This window comes from Myodes glareolus, chromosome 1 (assembly GCF_982192425.1).
Source record: "Myodes glareolus chromosome 1, mMyoGla1.1, whole genome shotgun sequence".
NCBI classification, from domain to species: domain Eukaryota; kingdom Metazoa; phylum Chordata; class Mammalia; order Rodentia; family Cricetidae; genus Myodes; species Myodes glareolus.
In genome coordinates this window covers 143,417,332-143,435,224 of record NC_142026.1, presented here as the reverse complement: position 1 = coordinate 143,435,224, position 17,893 = coordinate 143,417,332, and the positions used below count along the sequence as shown (strand labels likewise).

At 35.6% G+C, this 17,893-nt stretch overlaps 1 protein-coding gene across 2 annotated transcripts; it reads right to left on the bottom strand.

Moving 5' to 3' along the window:
• Window positions 1-312: 312 nt before the first annotated feature.
• Riok2 (RIO kinase 2) lies at window positions 313-17,841 on the bottom strand. 2 transcript variants are annotated; one of them, XM_048421762.3, is made up of 10 exons: window positions 17,684-17,841; window positions 15,524-15,662; window positions 14,751-14,867; window positions 12,319-12,494; window positions 9,885-9,973; window positions 8,601-8,792; window positions 7,898-7,990; window positions 5,520-6,044; window positions 4,300-4,396; window positions 313-579 (listed from the first exon to the last, which is right to left on the bottom strand). In XM_048421762.3, the coding sequence occupies exons 1-10, from the start codon at window positions 17,747-17,749 to the stop codon at window positions 415-417; spliced, it is 1,659 nt and encodes a 552-aa protein (XP_048277719.3). In that variant the 5' UTR covers window positions 17,750-17,841; the 3' UTR covers window positions 313-414. The 2 variants fall into 2 exon arrangements, with proteins under 2 accessions (XP_048277719.3, XP_048277729.3); XM_048421772.3 differs by lacking the exon at window positions 17,684-17,841 and adding an exon at window positions 17,548-17,669.
• Between the last annotated feature and the right edge of the window lie 52 nt (window positions 17,842-17,893).

The following is a 17,893-nucleotide window of genomic DNA, read 5'->3' as shown; positions in this document are numbered from 1 at the left end:
GGGTCAATTCACTCCAATGGCTAAATAATTGTATGTTGTCTCGTAATCCTAAAACTAACTCATCAGTGACTGACTGAAGGAGAAAGGAAAACTACAGTTTGATTTAAGTTGCTCTATTATTTATTACATGCAAAGTCAGAACCTGCACCTACCTGTTTAAGGTAGAAATAAGAATGATACTAACAGTTTGCAAATACTGCTAATGAAGTTAAATTTAAGAAGTTATTTTAGATTTAACAGCTATTTGAAGAAATTTAAAAAAACAGAATGCTAGGCAGAATTACTATTAAATTAGTCTTTGGAAACCATGAATAAACTTTAAAGGTTTATTTCTATATATAGTGGCTTTGGCCACTGATCAAAGGTGGATAAATATAGAATTATCTTAAAATATATATATATATCAGAAATATATTAGTCTCCCCAAAAGCTGGCTGCTTCTAAACTAGATTTAATGTTCTGCATGTTTTCCCTCCGCTGCTTGGTAAACACATTGGCTTCTCCTTTCTGTAACCGGCGTCGGGCAGCTGACTTCTGCTGCCTTGTCAGTTGACGTTTCACCTTCTGCTTCACCAGCTCCTGGAAAGATTTTTATAGTTAGTACCACTAATAACCAGTTTGATAAGGAGCAGAAACTCATTAAAGTAAACATTTACATTGTTAGTATCTTTCAAATTTACAATGTTGAAGATAAATTTTTACAGTAGATAAACTAGGAGAAGCTGTTGGAAAACTTCAATACAAATTATACAGCTAAAGAGGTCAGTGTAGCATAATAGTTTAAATTCCAAATCATCAGAGTGCCACCTAGTGGTTATCATGAGCACAGAGGGGGAAAACCAAGATAAAACTATTCTTTCATGGTAAAAGATAGACATGATTTTGTAATGAATCACTCACTCACTCACTCACTCACTCACTCACTCACTGGCAGTCTCCCGTAGCCTGGGTGCCAAGGTTGGCCTTAAACCGGAATGTAGTCAGATAACCTTGATCTTCTAATCCTCCTGCATTCACCTACAGGTGTTAGAATTACATAGTCACACCTTGTTTGTGGTGCTGTGGACTGAAAACAGGACTGAGGACAGCAGTCACTCATAGTCTTCATAGGGTTTCTAGAGATTCAGAACATCATCTCATACTTAATGACCAAAAACTCAAACCACTCATAGTTAAATGCCATAAGTACAAATCACATGACTAAAGAGTTAAAGAAAAATTGAAGATTCAGTTCACAATGATCTTTTCTTTCTCAATAGCCCCAATTCAGAACAATGTACAAATTCTACAAGGTAATTTTTTTTGTGTGTAAGAAACACGCGGATACAACATAAGGTAAATACTACATGTTAGCAAGGCAATAGTGGGGAGGGGGAGACAGGTGGGAGTTCAAGGTCAGCCTGGTCTACAGAGAGTTCCAGGACAGCAAGGGTTACACAGAAATCCTACCTCAAAACAAACAAACAAACAAATGAACAAAATATAGTTATTTTTGCAATTACATAAAAATGAATAAAAAACACCTTTTCTTTTTTAAAATATTTATTTATTTATTTATTTATTATGTATACAAGATTCTGTCTGTGTGCATGTCTGCAGGCCAGAAGAGGGCACCAGACCTCATTACAGATGATTGTGAGTCACCATGTGGTTGCCGGGAATTGAACTCAGGACCTTTGGAAGAGTAGGCAATGCTTTTAACCACTGAGTCACCTCTCCAGCCCACACCTTTTCTTTTTGTTGTTAAAAGTAAAAACATTTTTCTATTAGATATAGCTACATGTATATTTATTAAAAGGCAATGTATCTTAATCACTTAATTCTGTTACACTCAAGGACAGAATTTACAAATGACTAGTGGCTGTGTTTAGAGTTTACGTCTAGTTTCAAAAGAACCTAGATTTGACTCCCAGCAATGTAAAAGTCCAATAAATAAATAAGAATGATCAAAGAGGAAACAGATTTTATGTTTATAAGAAATTTAAGCCCTTTTGTCTTTGTATAAATCCCAAAATCATCACCAAGTTCACTGAGGTAACAGTTTTCCTCTAGTCATTGTAACAAACTAGAAGGAAAACAGAAATTTCAAAAGAAGTTAGGTGTACAGCCTGTAATCATAGCAGTCGAGAGGCAGTGGCAGGACAATCAGGAGAGAAAGAAAGGGTATGGACTAGACTGCAAGGATCTGGGCTGAGGGGAAACTATGATCAGAATATATTGTATAAAAAATTATTTTCAATTAAAAAAAAAAAACCCAGTCTGAGGTCAGCCTGGTCTGCACAGAAATCTTTGTTCATGGAGTTAGGCTGAGGGTCTTACCCCTCCTTAGAACATAGGCTCAAATATTATAATTCACAACACTCAAGACAAGAGACTTGAAGACTCTACAACCACTGGCTACAAGAGCCTGAGAGAAGAGAAAAGGACCAGAGCAGCTGAATAACGTCTTAAATATGCATAGACAATTGTATCTGAGTCACACAGAAAGCAATTACATTTCAATAATTTTACCTTCATTGGTCTGGCAAATTCTAAAGGTTTCTGAAAGGCCCCAGAACTATAATATAAACTACTGTTAACTAGTTTTACTTTATTTTTTTGTGTGTGCATGCATGTATATACATATATATATATACACACACACACACCCTTGTTGTGTGTAGATGTGCACAGGTATGTATGTATGTGTACATGCTCATATATGTATTAAAGACAAAGGTCAACGTACGCTGTCTTACTCTATCACTCCCCAACTTATTTTCTGAGATAGGCTGTCTCACTGAACCTAGAGCTCACTAACTTGACTAGCTGGTCAGGAAGCTCCTGTTTGTTGTAGGATTATAGACATAGCCAGCTTGAAGTTTTACTTTATTCCTGACAGATTTCATTTAATACTATAATATTTCATTCTATCCAAAACAAAACATTCTAATTCATTAACGACATATCTGAATTTTTAATAACTTTAGAAAAATAAAGTTATTTATCTTTTGAATACATTTCTATGTAGTCATTTCATTTCCTCATTTCTCCCCTTCTAAACGGTTTCCTTCAGGGTTCAGAGTAAATTATCTCTATAAAACTAGCTTTAATATCACATAATTTTACATAAACAGAAGGAAAGAACCCAACACAATTATGACTTTAATATATGAAAAATTTGACAAATTACTGTTATTTTACTTTCTTAATGTTATACAGAAAATCATTTTTAGAAAATGCAATTAAACAGCACTCATCAAAACCACTGTCTAATCCCGAAATAAGGTGGGTGGGTTGTAAATGCACAGTGGTTGCCGAAGAATTGGGAAAGTAAGCAAACTCAACATAGTTTTGCTTGAGTCTCAACAAGGGTAATGACTTGTAAATCCCTGCTCTTTCCAAATGTCAGGAATAAATGAATGAAATTCATAATCCTGACCATGGAGAGGGAGAAACAATTCCTTCACAGGCCACTAAAAGGGGTTTGCTTTGTGAGGTGTAATAACCTCCAGACTGATTCCTCCTTCTGGGTAAGTCAGAACAAAGGCTGGCTTATATGCCAGAAACCTTAGTTGGGGCTAGAATATTTTGCTCATTGTCCTGTTTAGAAACTGTCCCTTTTGTAAACTGTTTGGGTACTACTGCCAAATGTCAAAGGGATCAACAAAACTTTGATACCAAAGACATTTAAAATTACTTGTTTCCCAGAATGTAAACAAATGAGGATGGAACTCCTTTAAATTTCAGACATATTGCTATGGTGTTATCATTCTGCAAAATCATACAACTTTCTTTGTAAAAGAAAAAAAACAAACAAAACAAAACAAAACAAAAAAACAAAAACAAGGAGGGAAGGAAAAATGGCTCAGCAGTTAAGAGCGCTGAGTGCTCTTCCAGGGGACCAGGGTTCAATTCCAACACCCATATGGCAGCTAACTCCAGGATCTGACACCCTCACACAGTCATCTGTTCAGGCAAAACAGCAATGCCAACAAAATAAAAGTAAATGAATTATCATAAAAACAAACAAACCAAATGAATCACACAGAAAAATATAAAATCCCATCTGGATCCAAAATACTTAACATTTTATCTCTCAAATTCAAACTAATTTTTATGTTGCCCTATCCTTGGAATCGGCTTATTCCAGGTAAAAGTGACCCTTGCCTCTCTTACTAAACTTCTGAGTGCTGTTAGTTTTATAGCATTAACATATGAGATCCAAGTATCTAAATGACCTGAAACTCTCCCAATACCTAAGTCCACTACTCTTCCCACAGCACTGGCCCAAACAGCCGGTACATGCGTAAAACTTACTGGAGGAATTGTTGAACAGCTTAGGATACTGCCTGTAGATGTAACACTCAGGGTTCTTGTTCTATGCTGAGTAACACTCGTCATGTTATCTTCATCTCTAGAAAAAAAAAAAACCAAAATTTAAGAAATACACAATTTATCTTGTTAATTTTTATAATCTAAAATTAAATTGTATTTTTTTGCAGTGAAACTTATGATGAAGCGCCTCAGAATTATATTTACGAAAGCAAAAAGTGAAACTACTTTAACTCAGTCCACTACATTTGAAGATTAATGAAATGCCTGACAAGTTACCATCAAACTTTGCAAATAGAATGTTTCAATAACTGAAATTTATCATTTTCCCACAATTCATTAGTGTTTTTCACTAAATGATATAAATCTACTTCTCACACTCTGAGTGTCTTTCTTGCTACCTTCTTAACAAAAGCAGACATAGTACAGACAGATACAATATTCTTATTCTTTCTCTGAGACAGGTGGCCTTATTTGTAGCCAAGGCTGATCCTCCTACCTCAGACCTCAAGCAGAAGTGCAAGGGTATGGTATGTACCACCATGCCCAGCCAGAGAGAGAAGTACTCTGAAATTGACCTATACATCATAATAAAAAGTATGATCATGGATACATCTATGCTTTTCAATGCTCAATATTTTAATATAAACAATGTATAAGAAAACATGAACTTTTGATAGCCAGTATTTTTCTACAACATCTATTTTTCAAACTTACATTCATCTTTCTGTATGAATGGCACATGCCACAGCATGCACATGGAGGTCAGAGAACAGTCTGCAGGAGTCAGTTCTCCCTTCCACCATGTCGGTCCTGGGAATTGAACCCGGGTCATACTTGGCAGGAAGTGACTTTATCTTTTCAGCCACTGTCCTAGCCTAATAACATATTAAGTGTATTAATTAAGCAGAACTTACCGTGTCTACAAACAGTTCTATTTATTAAGAGAACTACATTAATTCTATGAAGTCACTAGTTTTAGTTAAAGACAGAATTCTGTGACATTTAGTCAATAGACTATTTGGAATCAGATCAATTAAAGAGACAAATTGGTTTCAATATGAAAAACTGACTTTCATTTTACACAGGATGGCACAGCACAATTATGTCATAACATCTGTTCTTTTTCAAACATGTTCTCTCATCAGAGTCAAAGAACATACTGATCTCAAGATTAAAGGCAAAAAGGAAACAAGAATCTGTACCTGAAAGGCCTGAACTCCTTGTTCAACGACGACAAGGCAATCAGATCAGGGCACTCATCTTCACACTCTTCAGAGTCAGCAAGGCTTTTCCACTGACCTGTCTGGCCATCGTGTCTGGTATCATTTTCAGTACTACTGCTGTCTTCAGAAAACCCAGTAACAGAACTGTGGGCAAGAACCTGACTTTTCATTTCTTCTAAAGCTTGATTTAATTCAGTCACTTCAAAACTGGAAACATCAGCACTCTGCTCTGATAAACTGTCTTCCTTTATTTGCTTGAGGTCTCCAGATGAGAAGCAACAGTCGCCACCTGATTCATCTTTTGGGTTCAGTTCATTTTCCATTTGTGACGTACAAACTTTGTGTTTTTCTAATACCTCTTCATCAGAGAACGAGAAGTCAGATTCCTCCTCTGTTTCAGTAACTTTATCATCTGGACCTACTGGATGTAGCAGTTCATCATCTGCTTGCATTTCTTTTGTGTAACCACTGGCAGAGACCTCAACGTCAAGAGAATCCTCCCTCCTAGAGAAAGAAGGTACCAGCATCGAGTGACAAAGAAGATCTCTAAGATGAACAGGACCAAACTAATAAATGATGAATCTTAAGTGAGTTCAAATGGCCTTCCACAATAAAACAGTTACTTAAATTACTTAACTATGCAAATATAAGATATTTGAAGAATAAAATGACTAAAAAGCAGCATAATAATACAAAGATTATAGAAACCAGTTGATTTTTATTATCTTAGTAAATTAACTTTCAAAAAGGGTGAGGACTGCTTTTTAAGCCTAACATAACCGACATCATAGAGGCTTGATCCAGCAACTGACAGGAACAGATGTAGAAACTCATGGCCAAACATTAGGGGGAACTCAGGGATCCATGGTAGAGGGGGAAGGATTGTGAAAGCCAGAGGGGTCAAGAACACGGCCCACAGAATCAACTAACCAGGGTTCATAGGGGCTCACAGAGACTGAGGCACTAGTCAGGGAATCTGTAGGATTTGACCTAGGTCCTCTACATATGTTATGCTTGTGTAGTTTGGTGTTCTTGTGGGACACCTAATAGTGGAAGAGGGAGACTGTCCCTGACTCTTTTGTCACCCTTTTTCTTCTACTGGGTTGCCTCGTCCAGTCTTCATACGAAGATATGTACCTAGTCTTACTGAAACTTGCTATGCCATGTTTGGTTGATATCTCTGGGAAGCCTCTTTTTTTCTGAAGGGAAACGGAGGAAGAGTGGATCTGGGGGAGAGAAGGGAGGGGAAACTGGGGTCAGGATGTAATATATGAGAGAATAAAAAATTAATTAAAAAAAATTATAAAATATTTTAAATAAAAGGATAAAAGGAAAAAAAAGATTGCTTTTTAAACAACAAACCTCAAACCAGGAAATATCTTAAAAGTGCATAAAACCAATAGAGAAATATTAACTCAAAAATATACATAATTTGAGGGGGGGGAAATATACATAATTTGAAAAAAAGAAAAATACAAGGATGGAGGCATGGCTCAGCATACATCACTTTCCTAGTGGAAGGTGGTTTGGTTCCTAGCACACACCCAGCTCCAGGAGATCTCACTCTCTTCTGGCCTCTGCTGGTACTTGCACTTATTTGCACACATTGTGTGTTGATTAGCATGTTGTCAACTTAAACATGATAAAATCCTATGGAAAGAGGGAATCTCAATTGAGAAAATGTACCCACCACATTGGTCTACAAGCAAGCCTGTGCATTTTCTTGATTCATGATTGAAGTGGGAGAGCCCAGCTCACTTAGGATAGTGCAACCACAAAGTGGGTGGTCCTGGGAGGTTTAAGAAAGTAAACCAAGCAAGCCAATAAACAACACTCCTCCAGGGCTTCTGCTTCAGTTTCTGTCTCAAGGTCCCTCTGCCTTGGATTGCCCTGATGAAGGACTGTAACCTGTGAGTCAAATAAACCCTTTCCTTCCTAAACTGCTTTTGATCATGGTGTTTTATCACAAATAAAACCCTAACCAAGACACAAGAAATGCATATAATTAAAAATAAAAAATAAAATCTTAAAAAACAAAACACCATTTTCACTAAGATTTGACACCTGATTTCTTACAAATTTCTAATGAACATTTGATGCAACATTCAAAATACAATGAAAGGAGTTGACTTCTTAAGAAAATAAATTCAAATCCAAAAGTTCAATTGTAGTATCTTAATGGACTGACGGCAAGTATTTTCAAATCTTCAAGTTTCATTACGTACTGTAGAGCAGTGAAACTCAACAGCAACTGTGTGCTGTGTGTCTAGACATTATTTCTGACAAAAGAATTAACTTTAGAATTAAGCAAATAAATCAAAGGAGTTAAATCATTATAGGCAGTACTAAATACAAACCTGATGTCACTAAAGGTTGGGTAGAGCTCACTTTCATAGCCAAAACGTTTCATGAAGAACTCTCTAATGCATTTAACATCTCTGTCAAAATACCTGCAAAAGTAAACATTTGTTTTTAATGCTATCTTTTCTATCTACTGTCTATTTAACTACTTTTGTACAGGACATATAACCTTTCCGTGGATCTACTTCTGAGTAAGCTTTGTGACTTTTTTTTTGTTTTTTTGAGACAAGGTTCATGTATCCCCAATTGTCCTGTAACTAACTCTGTAGACCAGGCTGGCCTTGAATTCACAAGAGATCGCCTGCTTCTTCCTGTCAAGTGCTGGGATTAAAGGAATGCACCACTACCACTTGGCTTCTCTGACTTCTTATGGTCCTGTTTGAATAAATTGGCTCCATGGCTAAGAAAGCTTGATTTGAATGTTAAGTACAAATTCTTCTGTTTTCTTCACTGTAGTTTATATATTAGAGTTTGAAAACACAAGATAAGCATAATGGTAAGGTTTAAAATTGAATCTAAATATATTTTTTTCTACTTTAAAAAAACTCAGTATTAAAGATTCTCTTATGGGGAAAATTCTAGTAGTTAGATATCCTTTATTCAAAAAACAAAATTCCATTATTGAAAAGTTTACTGATCTAAATAGAAAACTGGAAAATTATGACTAAAAATGATTCTAGAACCAGTTTTAGCACATACCATTCAGCATTTGGATGGGAAGTGGAAACCATCTGTGGAAAATCAATCATGGTGATGTGGTCATCTTTATCCAAAATGAGATTGAATTCATTGAAATCTCCATGAATCAGCCCATGATTTCCCAGTTTGACTATTAGGTTCATAGCTTCATCATAAACTGCTGAAGGGTCTTCAACATGATGTATCTGACACCTAAAAGTATGGACATTACAAATAGATTATTTGTACATGTTCATGATTTTAGCAAGTATAAAAACGCATGTGTCATTTCAATTCGCAATCTTCCCAGCTTCTTCCTCATTCTCACCAGATCCGTGTCTCAACCACTGAAAGCCACCCCATGCCTGTCTGTCTACTACCGACACCTCCTGTCTCACATCTTCCTTACAGTTCAACTCCTTTAAAATAGGACTCATTCTACCTTCAACAGATTTCCTTCCACCTCATGTAAACAAAAACAGTTCAAGACAATTTCTTCCACGCTTTTAAGCATAAATGCTTAGTCATTTCCATTTCTAGTCAGCTGACTTCTTTCCTTTCCTTGAAATACTTTCTTCACTTAACTATCAGGCAGCATGCCCTTTAGATTTTAGTCCTTATGATCATCAATTTCTCACTTATTTCACATTCAGATTCAATCCCAAATAATTCATGTTGCTACCTGTGGAACATACTGAGAATCTGAGCATTTTTCATTTTCTTTATGACTATTATTAAAGATATTACCATTGCCTGGACTGCCATACATTTCCTAACTTTAGTCCCTGACTATTTCTTGGATCTGACTGTTCCCTTCCTCCTGCCCATCCCACCTTCCTCCACTGTGAACACACAAGCACCAAAACCCTTCCTTTACCTGGAATATTGCCTTAGCTAGTTTCCTAAGATTCCACCCTGTGAATGACACTTTTCTATCTTATATTAAATAGGAATTTCCTACCTCCAGTCTCTTCACTGATCTTTATCAATGGAGTTTATTGATACACTAGATATACTATGTATTTCCTTGTTCAGTTTGAGGGCAGGAACATTTTTTGTTCACTGTTGAACTTTAAAGTATTGGTATATAACAAATTCTTCATAAATACTGAACAAACCAATTCACAAATAGCAGATATGATGAACTGAATAAAACTGAGTTTTGAACATATTTTTTGCCTACCTCTTTAGAAATTTCTAACTTCTCAGAAACGACATTCCAAAAACTTAGTAAGTTTTACTTAAAAACATGAACCTTAAATTCATTTATTAGAACCTATGCTTTCAAGCTTAATGAATACTTACAGAGGGTAGCCATTAATAAGCTCCATGATCACTGCATGGCGATTGTAATCAATTGGCTTGGGAACTGGAAATTTCCTCTCATACAAGGCCTAAAATGTAAAAATACAAAAAGCTAATAAAACCTGATTTTTAAAAGAATAGAAGAATGTATTTTTATACAAGGATTTCCAAAGTTTTAGTCAACCTAAGGGTATTTAATGCACCATTTACTTACTGCAAGAATTAGTCATACATAAAAATAAATTTAAATTTCTTTGAATTAACATTCCCTCTTAAATTGTACAACTACTATCTATTCTGTACTGTGATTATGGAAAAAAAAGCTTTATAGTCCCTTAGGGCATTTTTTCCCTGTTTTTAAAGTCCCTATCACTTGTTGATGTGTGCTCACACTATTACAATGGAAACAAATTTTGATTTTTCTGGCATAAGAAGTCAGTCATTCTGAAGGTTAGGCATTTTAGTCTGTAATCACTGATACTGCTCTCCAGAAAACATGATGTGATACAGTAAACAACAAGTATACACAGATGCTACCTTAGACCGTTCAGACCTTTCCTCTCTGATATCTGGAATGTCAATATTTCTACTATTTTACTAGTGTTCAATCTCCTACCACCATATTTTACCTATGGACCAGTATCACACCAGATGCTTATGCAAATGCATAATTTAAAAGTATCTACGGTGGATGTAAATATTTTATTTCTGTTTGAACCACTTTTGTATTTTTGCTGTCCATATTTCAAAGTTCTCTTTAACTGTCTAGTACAAATTCTTCCAGCCAGTATCAAAAGTATAGCCAGGACAGTCACTTCAGAACCACCTATACACTGGGCTCACATCCACTCATGTCTTGGCCTATACCCGATCTTCTGCAAAGTCCTTTCCTTAAAGTCACATCCATCTTTATGAAGCCACTCAATTCCCATTCACTTCACAGTATCTTCCTCTTCACATTTACTTTAACATATAAACTTTTCTTTGTGTCTGTTATCTTCCCAACTTTAAATCAGTCTACCACAGTACTTAAATTTAAAAGCTTTCTAGTCAACCACTACTTTCTGTGGATAGGAACTGAAATAGTTCCCAGAAATTTTTGTTTATTTTAAAAGAGTTGTGCATCAATACAGACCAGTTTTAACAAGTCTTGGCAGCATGAGAACATATTATAACCTAAGTTATATAAACATTTGTCTAGAACAGCAGTTCCCAACCTGTGGGTCGTGACCCATTTGGGGGCTGAAGGACCCGTTCATAGAAAGCCAACTAAGACCATTGGAAAACACAAATATTTATATTACTATTCTTAACAGTAGCAAGATTACAGTTATGAACTAGAAACAAAAATAATTTTTTGGTTGGGGGTCACCACCGCATGAGGAACTATATTAAAAGGTGGCAGCATTAGGAAGGCTGAGAACCACTGATCTGGAGTTTATGCTATAGTGCAGCTCTCAAGTCATTGCTTAATCTTAATCTTTGTCTTTTCCTTTTGGGAAAATATCAATGCATTTAAGAGCACCTATGGGCAAACCGGTTCTCTTTCTGTACCTTCAATCTGAATACACTTAAAAAGCATCCACTACTGTTTGGAGGAAATGTCTAATGATTTCTGCCAAGTATAAGAGAGAAAAAAGGTAATATACAGTATCAGAATTGTTTATCTATACTGCCTTAAAAATTCTCCTACCACTATTAACAAATAGGGATCAGATTAAACTATTCAAATAGGGCTTCCAAGAAGCAGCTGCTTTCACACTACAGTAATTCAAAGCAACTAAAAAGAATTTTTTTTTTGTTGTTTTGTGGAAATCAAACACAGCAATCAAACTAAAATCTGGACCATCAAGATGGCCCAGAGGGTAAAGGCATTATTTAACAGACCTGCCTTCCATCCCAGAGACTCATGAAGGAAGGAAATAAGTGAATCCTGCAAGTTATACACACATACATAATAAAATATAAAATCTAAACTAAAAACAATGAAGTAAATTCTAACAAATCGTATCAGACAGAATAACTACGTCATTTTCTATTAAACTTAGTTCTTGATAATATTTAAGTACTAAAGATATTTTTAAAAATCTATGTGGCACTTATTTTTAAAGGTAACAGATACCACTTTATTATACAAATATGTAAATTAATATTTTTTTCTCATTATGTTAAAGAAAAATACTAGACAACTTATCTGAAACAAAACTTCCAGACACTGTTTTCAATAAAAAGTACATTTATATAGTCACACACATAAATTTGCATAACAACAAACTACCTTCATTAAGGAAGCTATAAGAGGAGGAAGCCACCAGGAAAAGAACAAAATCAACAGAGTTCAAGTGGACTGTAGGGACTGAGTGGGGAGTCATTAAGGTCTTTGTAATGATTGGCTATAATGAGCTACAGGTTATCTTTTTTCATTAAAAAATACCTTCATATAGGCAAATTCCTTCATGGCAGAGAGACGAGATAAATAAAGCCAAGAAACATTATGCCTGTGCTTATGGTAATCACGCTTGTTTTTCAGATTTCTAAAGGAGGTTCTTCCTAGTCTGTGAAGCTTCAGTGCAAACTGCTGCCCTTCTTCATTTGCAACAATGTAAATATCTAGAGCAAAAATTGTAAAAGCATTGTTAGAACACTGTAACTGCAATAGGTTAAATTGTTTTAAGTTTATCTGTCTTCATTGTATCTGTTATCTTTCCAAATATTTCTTGTGTAAAACATTTCATATACTAACTGACAACCCAGAATGTGTTCATATGTTTCACTGTAAAAGAAAGCAGAGGTACTTAGCCAAAAGGTACTACTGCTTTTAAAGATGCTCAATACTTACATTTATCATTATGTCAAAACAATCATTCAATTCATCGAGAAAGCATTTCTAGTGAAACTCACTGTGCTAGGGAGCCAACCTGGGCCTTGCTTACAGCAGGCCAGTGCTCTATCATATGATTACATTCTCAGTCCAAGAAAAGGGATTTGATACCTTCTGTTCTAACACGTTCAATTCAATTGCTTTGATGATCAGTAAGTTAGAATTTAATTCTGCAAGTAAACTAGTGATCTTCTCAATAAGTAATTTATCAACAAAGTAAGTAATTTGTAATGCTGACATTTAGAACATTAAGTACATTAAGAGATTTTAATAATTTATATTAAAAATAAGCTACCATACCTTATTGACAGAATATAAATCATTACACATTTTTGAAATTTGGTAATAACAAAATTTATACACTTTCTACCCTGTTATGGACTGAACTGTGTTCCTCCAAATTCCCCCACTGAAGCACTAAACTTTAATGTATCTACCTAAAAAAAGGAACTTCCATTACTACTCATAACTAAGAATAAATGAAACTCAAATCACCACTGCTCAGAAACTGGTAAAAACCAACCAACTGTAACACTGTACAATTACGAGAAATATACCTGCTGGTATACAATGTCAACAAGAATAAAGAACAGACAAAAATTAGGGTATAAGATCCTGAGTGAGTAATGTTTACTTTCATCCTTGGCTACGATCTCATGTGAACAGAAAAATAACTCCAAATACACATAAATGGAGCTGTTCTTATACAGAAAATTTCTCAGATTAAATAAGAAATAGTCGTAGCTATGAGATATAATCAACAGAAAATTAACTGAAATGTGGATTTTAAATAAGACTAGATTTTATTGTACTTTTCTATTTTTGCAATGTTAATGCTTATCATTTTACTATTCAATTAATTTTTTAAATTAATTAAAAAATAAACAGAATGTTTCATAACAACTTAGTTTTCATAACTGAAGTATTTACAATAGTTAATTCATAATTTAAAATTCAAAGTAACGACTGAAAGCAAAAACAATTAAGAGGAAGGTTATGTTACCCAGTGAGATAGTTCACTGTGTTTATATATTCATATTCATGTGAATATGCCCTCCTCATCTCCCCACTCCAACTTAGTATTCTATCTGCATTATTTCTTTTTACTTTTTTTCTTGTTGTTGTTTTTTCAAGAGAGTTTCTCTGTGTAGTTCTGGAGCCTATTCTGGAACTTGCTCTGTAAACCAGTGTGGCCTTGAACTCAAGAGAATTGTCTGCCTTGGCCTCTCAAGTGCTGGGGTTAAAGGGTGTGCCACCATCGCCCGGCCTAGCATTACTTCTTAAATACATACCACAACTTAGATATAAATACAGAAGGCACACTAATCATAGAGAATCTCATAGGGACCTTTTTTGGTAGGTTTCTTAATAATTATTTATTTCCAAGTTTAATTTTGCTTTCCCATACATTAGATAGAAAGAACTGCACAGAAGAAAAACAGTATACAGGAGGCTACAGCTCAAAAAGACTAATCTTCTGTCTTTATTCTTGTCCCTCACCTCTCACAGAGGAAGCAAATGAATATACAATGATATTTTAAAATCTTTGGTTCTGTGTTGCTGTGACAGAACAATGTACCTGTGGCACTGATAATTACTATCTTCCATTACTTTCTTTTGAAATGCATTTTTAATTATTACAAATACATACTTTATCAGATATAAAATAAGAGTAAATACAATATTTACCAAAGATGTAAGCTATTAAAAGAATATTAGGGCCTGAAGTGTAGCAGAGTGGCAAAACACGTGCTAGCATGTATGAACCCTGGAAATTCTTGGTATTACTAAAATGATAGTAATGGATTTATGAAGGTAATTATACCCTACTAAATTACTGTTAGCGAATACAACAAACTGGCTTAATGATCAACTTTCTGATTTACTGTTTACTTAGACTATGTAACAAAATGAAAGAATGTTTTCTTAAAGTAAAAGAAAAACTATGCAAAGACAACGCTTTCAACAATACTATTAGTACATACCTGACTCTTTGCCAACACCCATTTGGTTTCCAACGGACTCAACCACCTGTCTAGAAGACAGTGTTTTCAAAGCTAGGTAATCATAACCAGCATTTGTCAACCGATAGCCCTGTACAGCTAAACAAAAATTAGATAAGAACATTATTTAGTTGAACTGCAGCAACAAGATACATCAACTCAAGTCAAGCATTAAAAATCAAAATCTTAGCGAGAGAATAATAAATTACCCAAACTTGTAAATTCCTAATTTCTTCTCTACTACAGAACTACTTAAAGTGTGATTCGGTTTAAGGGTCTGTGAAAAGATATGCACATAAACACAAAGGCATTTAAATTCAGGATATTTTATATTGTCCTGACCATGAATTTATGCCTATTTTTGTATATAACATTATCCTCTTTCCTTTTTCCAGTAACTACTTTCTCTTATAGTTATAAAAGATCTCTGACAGGTTTTTAACCCTTCAACCCTCATCACAGAAGGCTTGGGAAGAAATGCTCTAGAAACCTGCTAATGGCTGAATTTTCCAAAGGTGATGGTAACTCTATGACTATCCTCTTTGTTCTGTACTGTAGTCTTGCGACTTTATCTGCCCTCTTTGATTTGAGTGGACTCTGTGATTATTTTTGACCAATTCAATATGGCAGAAGAACATGTATGTCAGTTCTTGGTTGTCTAATCAGGCAACCTGTAATTCATGCCCTTTGAAGGTCGGCTGTACCGAAAGCCAAGCAGCTGAAAACTGACAAATAATGTAACATAAAATACTTACTTTTAGTACGTTCCCAAGCTATGAGTTTATGCTTCACTAATTCTCTCAAAACTTTATTACAGCCACCATGTTTCAGGCTGGCTATAGAAGCAATCAAACTGCAGGGAACAATTTCATGGTTCTTCATGCCCATTTCAACCTGAAATTAAAGGAATCATTATGATGCCATAAGCAACACGAAGCCTTGTCTACTAAGATCTTACTAAGATATTATTAGCCTCTTGAAACTTTCCCAGCTTAGTAGATCTCTAGCCTCAGAGATCTGTAGCCTAACAGGAACAGATAGAGAGAAATGTGCTGTTAAGCAAAATGTAAGATACAAAGTATTAATAGGCATTACCATGGTTATACTGTCACTAGACAGAATGATCTTAGGGGACTGTTGGCCAAACAAAAAGGTTAAGGCACTATATGACTATTTTTCTACAATACAAGTTATTTTCCTCTCCACCTAAATTCCTTCTTGATAAATACAGTTAATCACTGATACTGTTTCTTAACTTTAAGAGTAAAAACTGTTAATTCTTGAAAAACAAATGGCTGATAATAAAATACTTAACACCTAAACACCTGTTTTATAAGCTACAAATATTCCAGATATTAAGCATAATTGAGATAATTAATATAAATGAGATAATTGATATAGAGGCAAGGAAGTTCACAGAAAGAGGGCAAGGAAGACAACATTAGCTGCATCCATCTGAGCCTGGAATGTTACATCCAATACTAGGTAATTCCTTGGGGGCCTTAGAAATTGTGAAGGAAAAATCTGTTCCTCTGAAGTCTCACCATAACTAAGCATTTAAGAGTTTTAAATCATTTTAAAAATTGTTTCTGCTTCTCCATCTTTTAATACACTTCTTAACTACCCTATTTTTGTCAGACATTGGGAAATAAGTGAATGTACTGAGAAGAAATGGAAAGTCATTATTTTAAAATACCATTTAAAGAAGAAGTCTAAGTTAATTAAGGCAGCTATCAGAGAAAGTGCATGCCAAACTTATTACGGATCTTGCATTTGCTAGATTAATTTTTAAATGCTACCGACTAAAGACTAATTCCAAAAACCTTGGTTACAAAGGCTTAAAACAATACACGAACCAGATAACTCACATTAAATATCCTATTATGTAACTATGTAACATGGTCCTTCACCTTACCAAAAGACAGTGCACTCCTAAACAAAGATTGACTTATTATAATCTTAGATATCCTGATCTCTGTGCAATGAGGTTAAAGCTACACAATCAAATTTTGTCATTTTCCCAATTAAAACATTCACTGGCTTCCATATGTAATGTTTACTAGGCCTGCAAGGGCAAAGGTCTACTTGATTTGGTTCTCAGCTTTTCCATGTACATCTTCAACTATTAGACCCAGTCACACTGGCCTTTCCTTTGTTTGAAGACTTTTCCATCTCTGCGTTTTTGCTCTTATTAAGGTTATATTCTTTATCTTCAACTCTCTCCATGGACACTTCTTCTCCTGTAGGTAATAGGCCTCTGATTCGGGTTTGGCGACACGACACAAATCAACTTTGTGGTTTGATTAAAATAGGAGTACTCTTGTATTCAGGCAGTCTCCGCGATTCACTATACAACTCAAAGATAGCACTATCACTTTCCACCACATGCATACTTTCTATTTTTTAATCCTTCGTCACCCTCACGATCCTTCTTACTTAATAATGACATTATTAACTTTCTTAATTGGATTACTTGACGCCGAAGGGTTATCTCCCCCTGTCTGTTTTGCACTCTGTTGAAGAGCCTAAATTGTTCATAAAACCCGACAAGTGTGTCTTTTTTGAGTGGAGACATTACGCGGCTGGGTCTATTACTGGGAACCTACAAGGCCTCCCTCAAAGACTCTCTCTGCCTAGTTTGGAGGCCAAGGATCACTGGAGTTTCCCAGGCAGCAGAGATGCGAGAGCCTCTGAAGCAAAACGAGAAGCGGTAAGAAAGGCTTTGCAATCTTTAGGAAAAGAAATCTTCCCCCCCACAAAAGCTTAGTGAAAGTCAGACCTTGGACCCCTTTACCCAGATTGCAGACTCGGCTACAACCTACAGACCAGAGCCTCATGCTCAGCTTCCAGCCAGCGACTTTAGAGGAGCCGGAAGAGGACGCCACCGGAATGGATAGGCGAGACGTGCTTCTTACCGCGGTCAGAACCCTGAAGTCATCGCGGCTCATGTACCTCAGCTTGGCTACATTCACCTTCCCCATGCTTGCCGATCTCCCGGACGGACGCTCACACCGAACACACTAAGCAGCTGGGTAATCTCGCGGGCTTTCCGCGGGCTGCGGACCCGCGCAGGCGCTCTGTATTTGTGGTTCCTGTTAGTAGGTAAGAGCTCGTGCTTGATTGGT

What these genes read in the sequence shown, in the direction of transcription:
- Riok2 (XM_048421762.3), bottom strand. Translation starts at nt 17,749, where the DNA reads ATGGGGAAGGTGAATGTAGCCAAGCTGAGGTACATGAGCCGCGATGAC. An exon ending in ACTTCAGGGTTCTGACCGCG is followed by an intron (nt 15,663 to 17,683) that starts GTAAGAAGCACG and finishes CTTTAATTTCAG; the next exon opens with GTTGAAATGGGCATGAAGAA. An exon ending in AAGGAGTTCAGGCCTTTCAG is followed by an intron (nt 4,397 to 5,519) that starts GTACAGATTCTT and finishes TTTTTTTTCTAG; the next exon opens with AGATGAAGATAACATGACGA.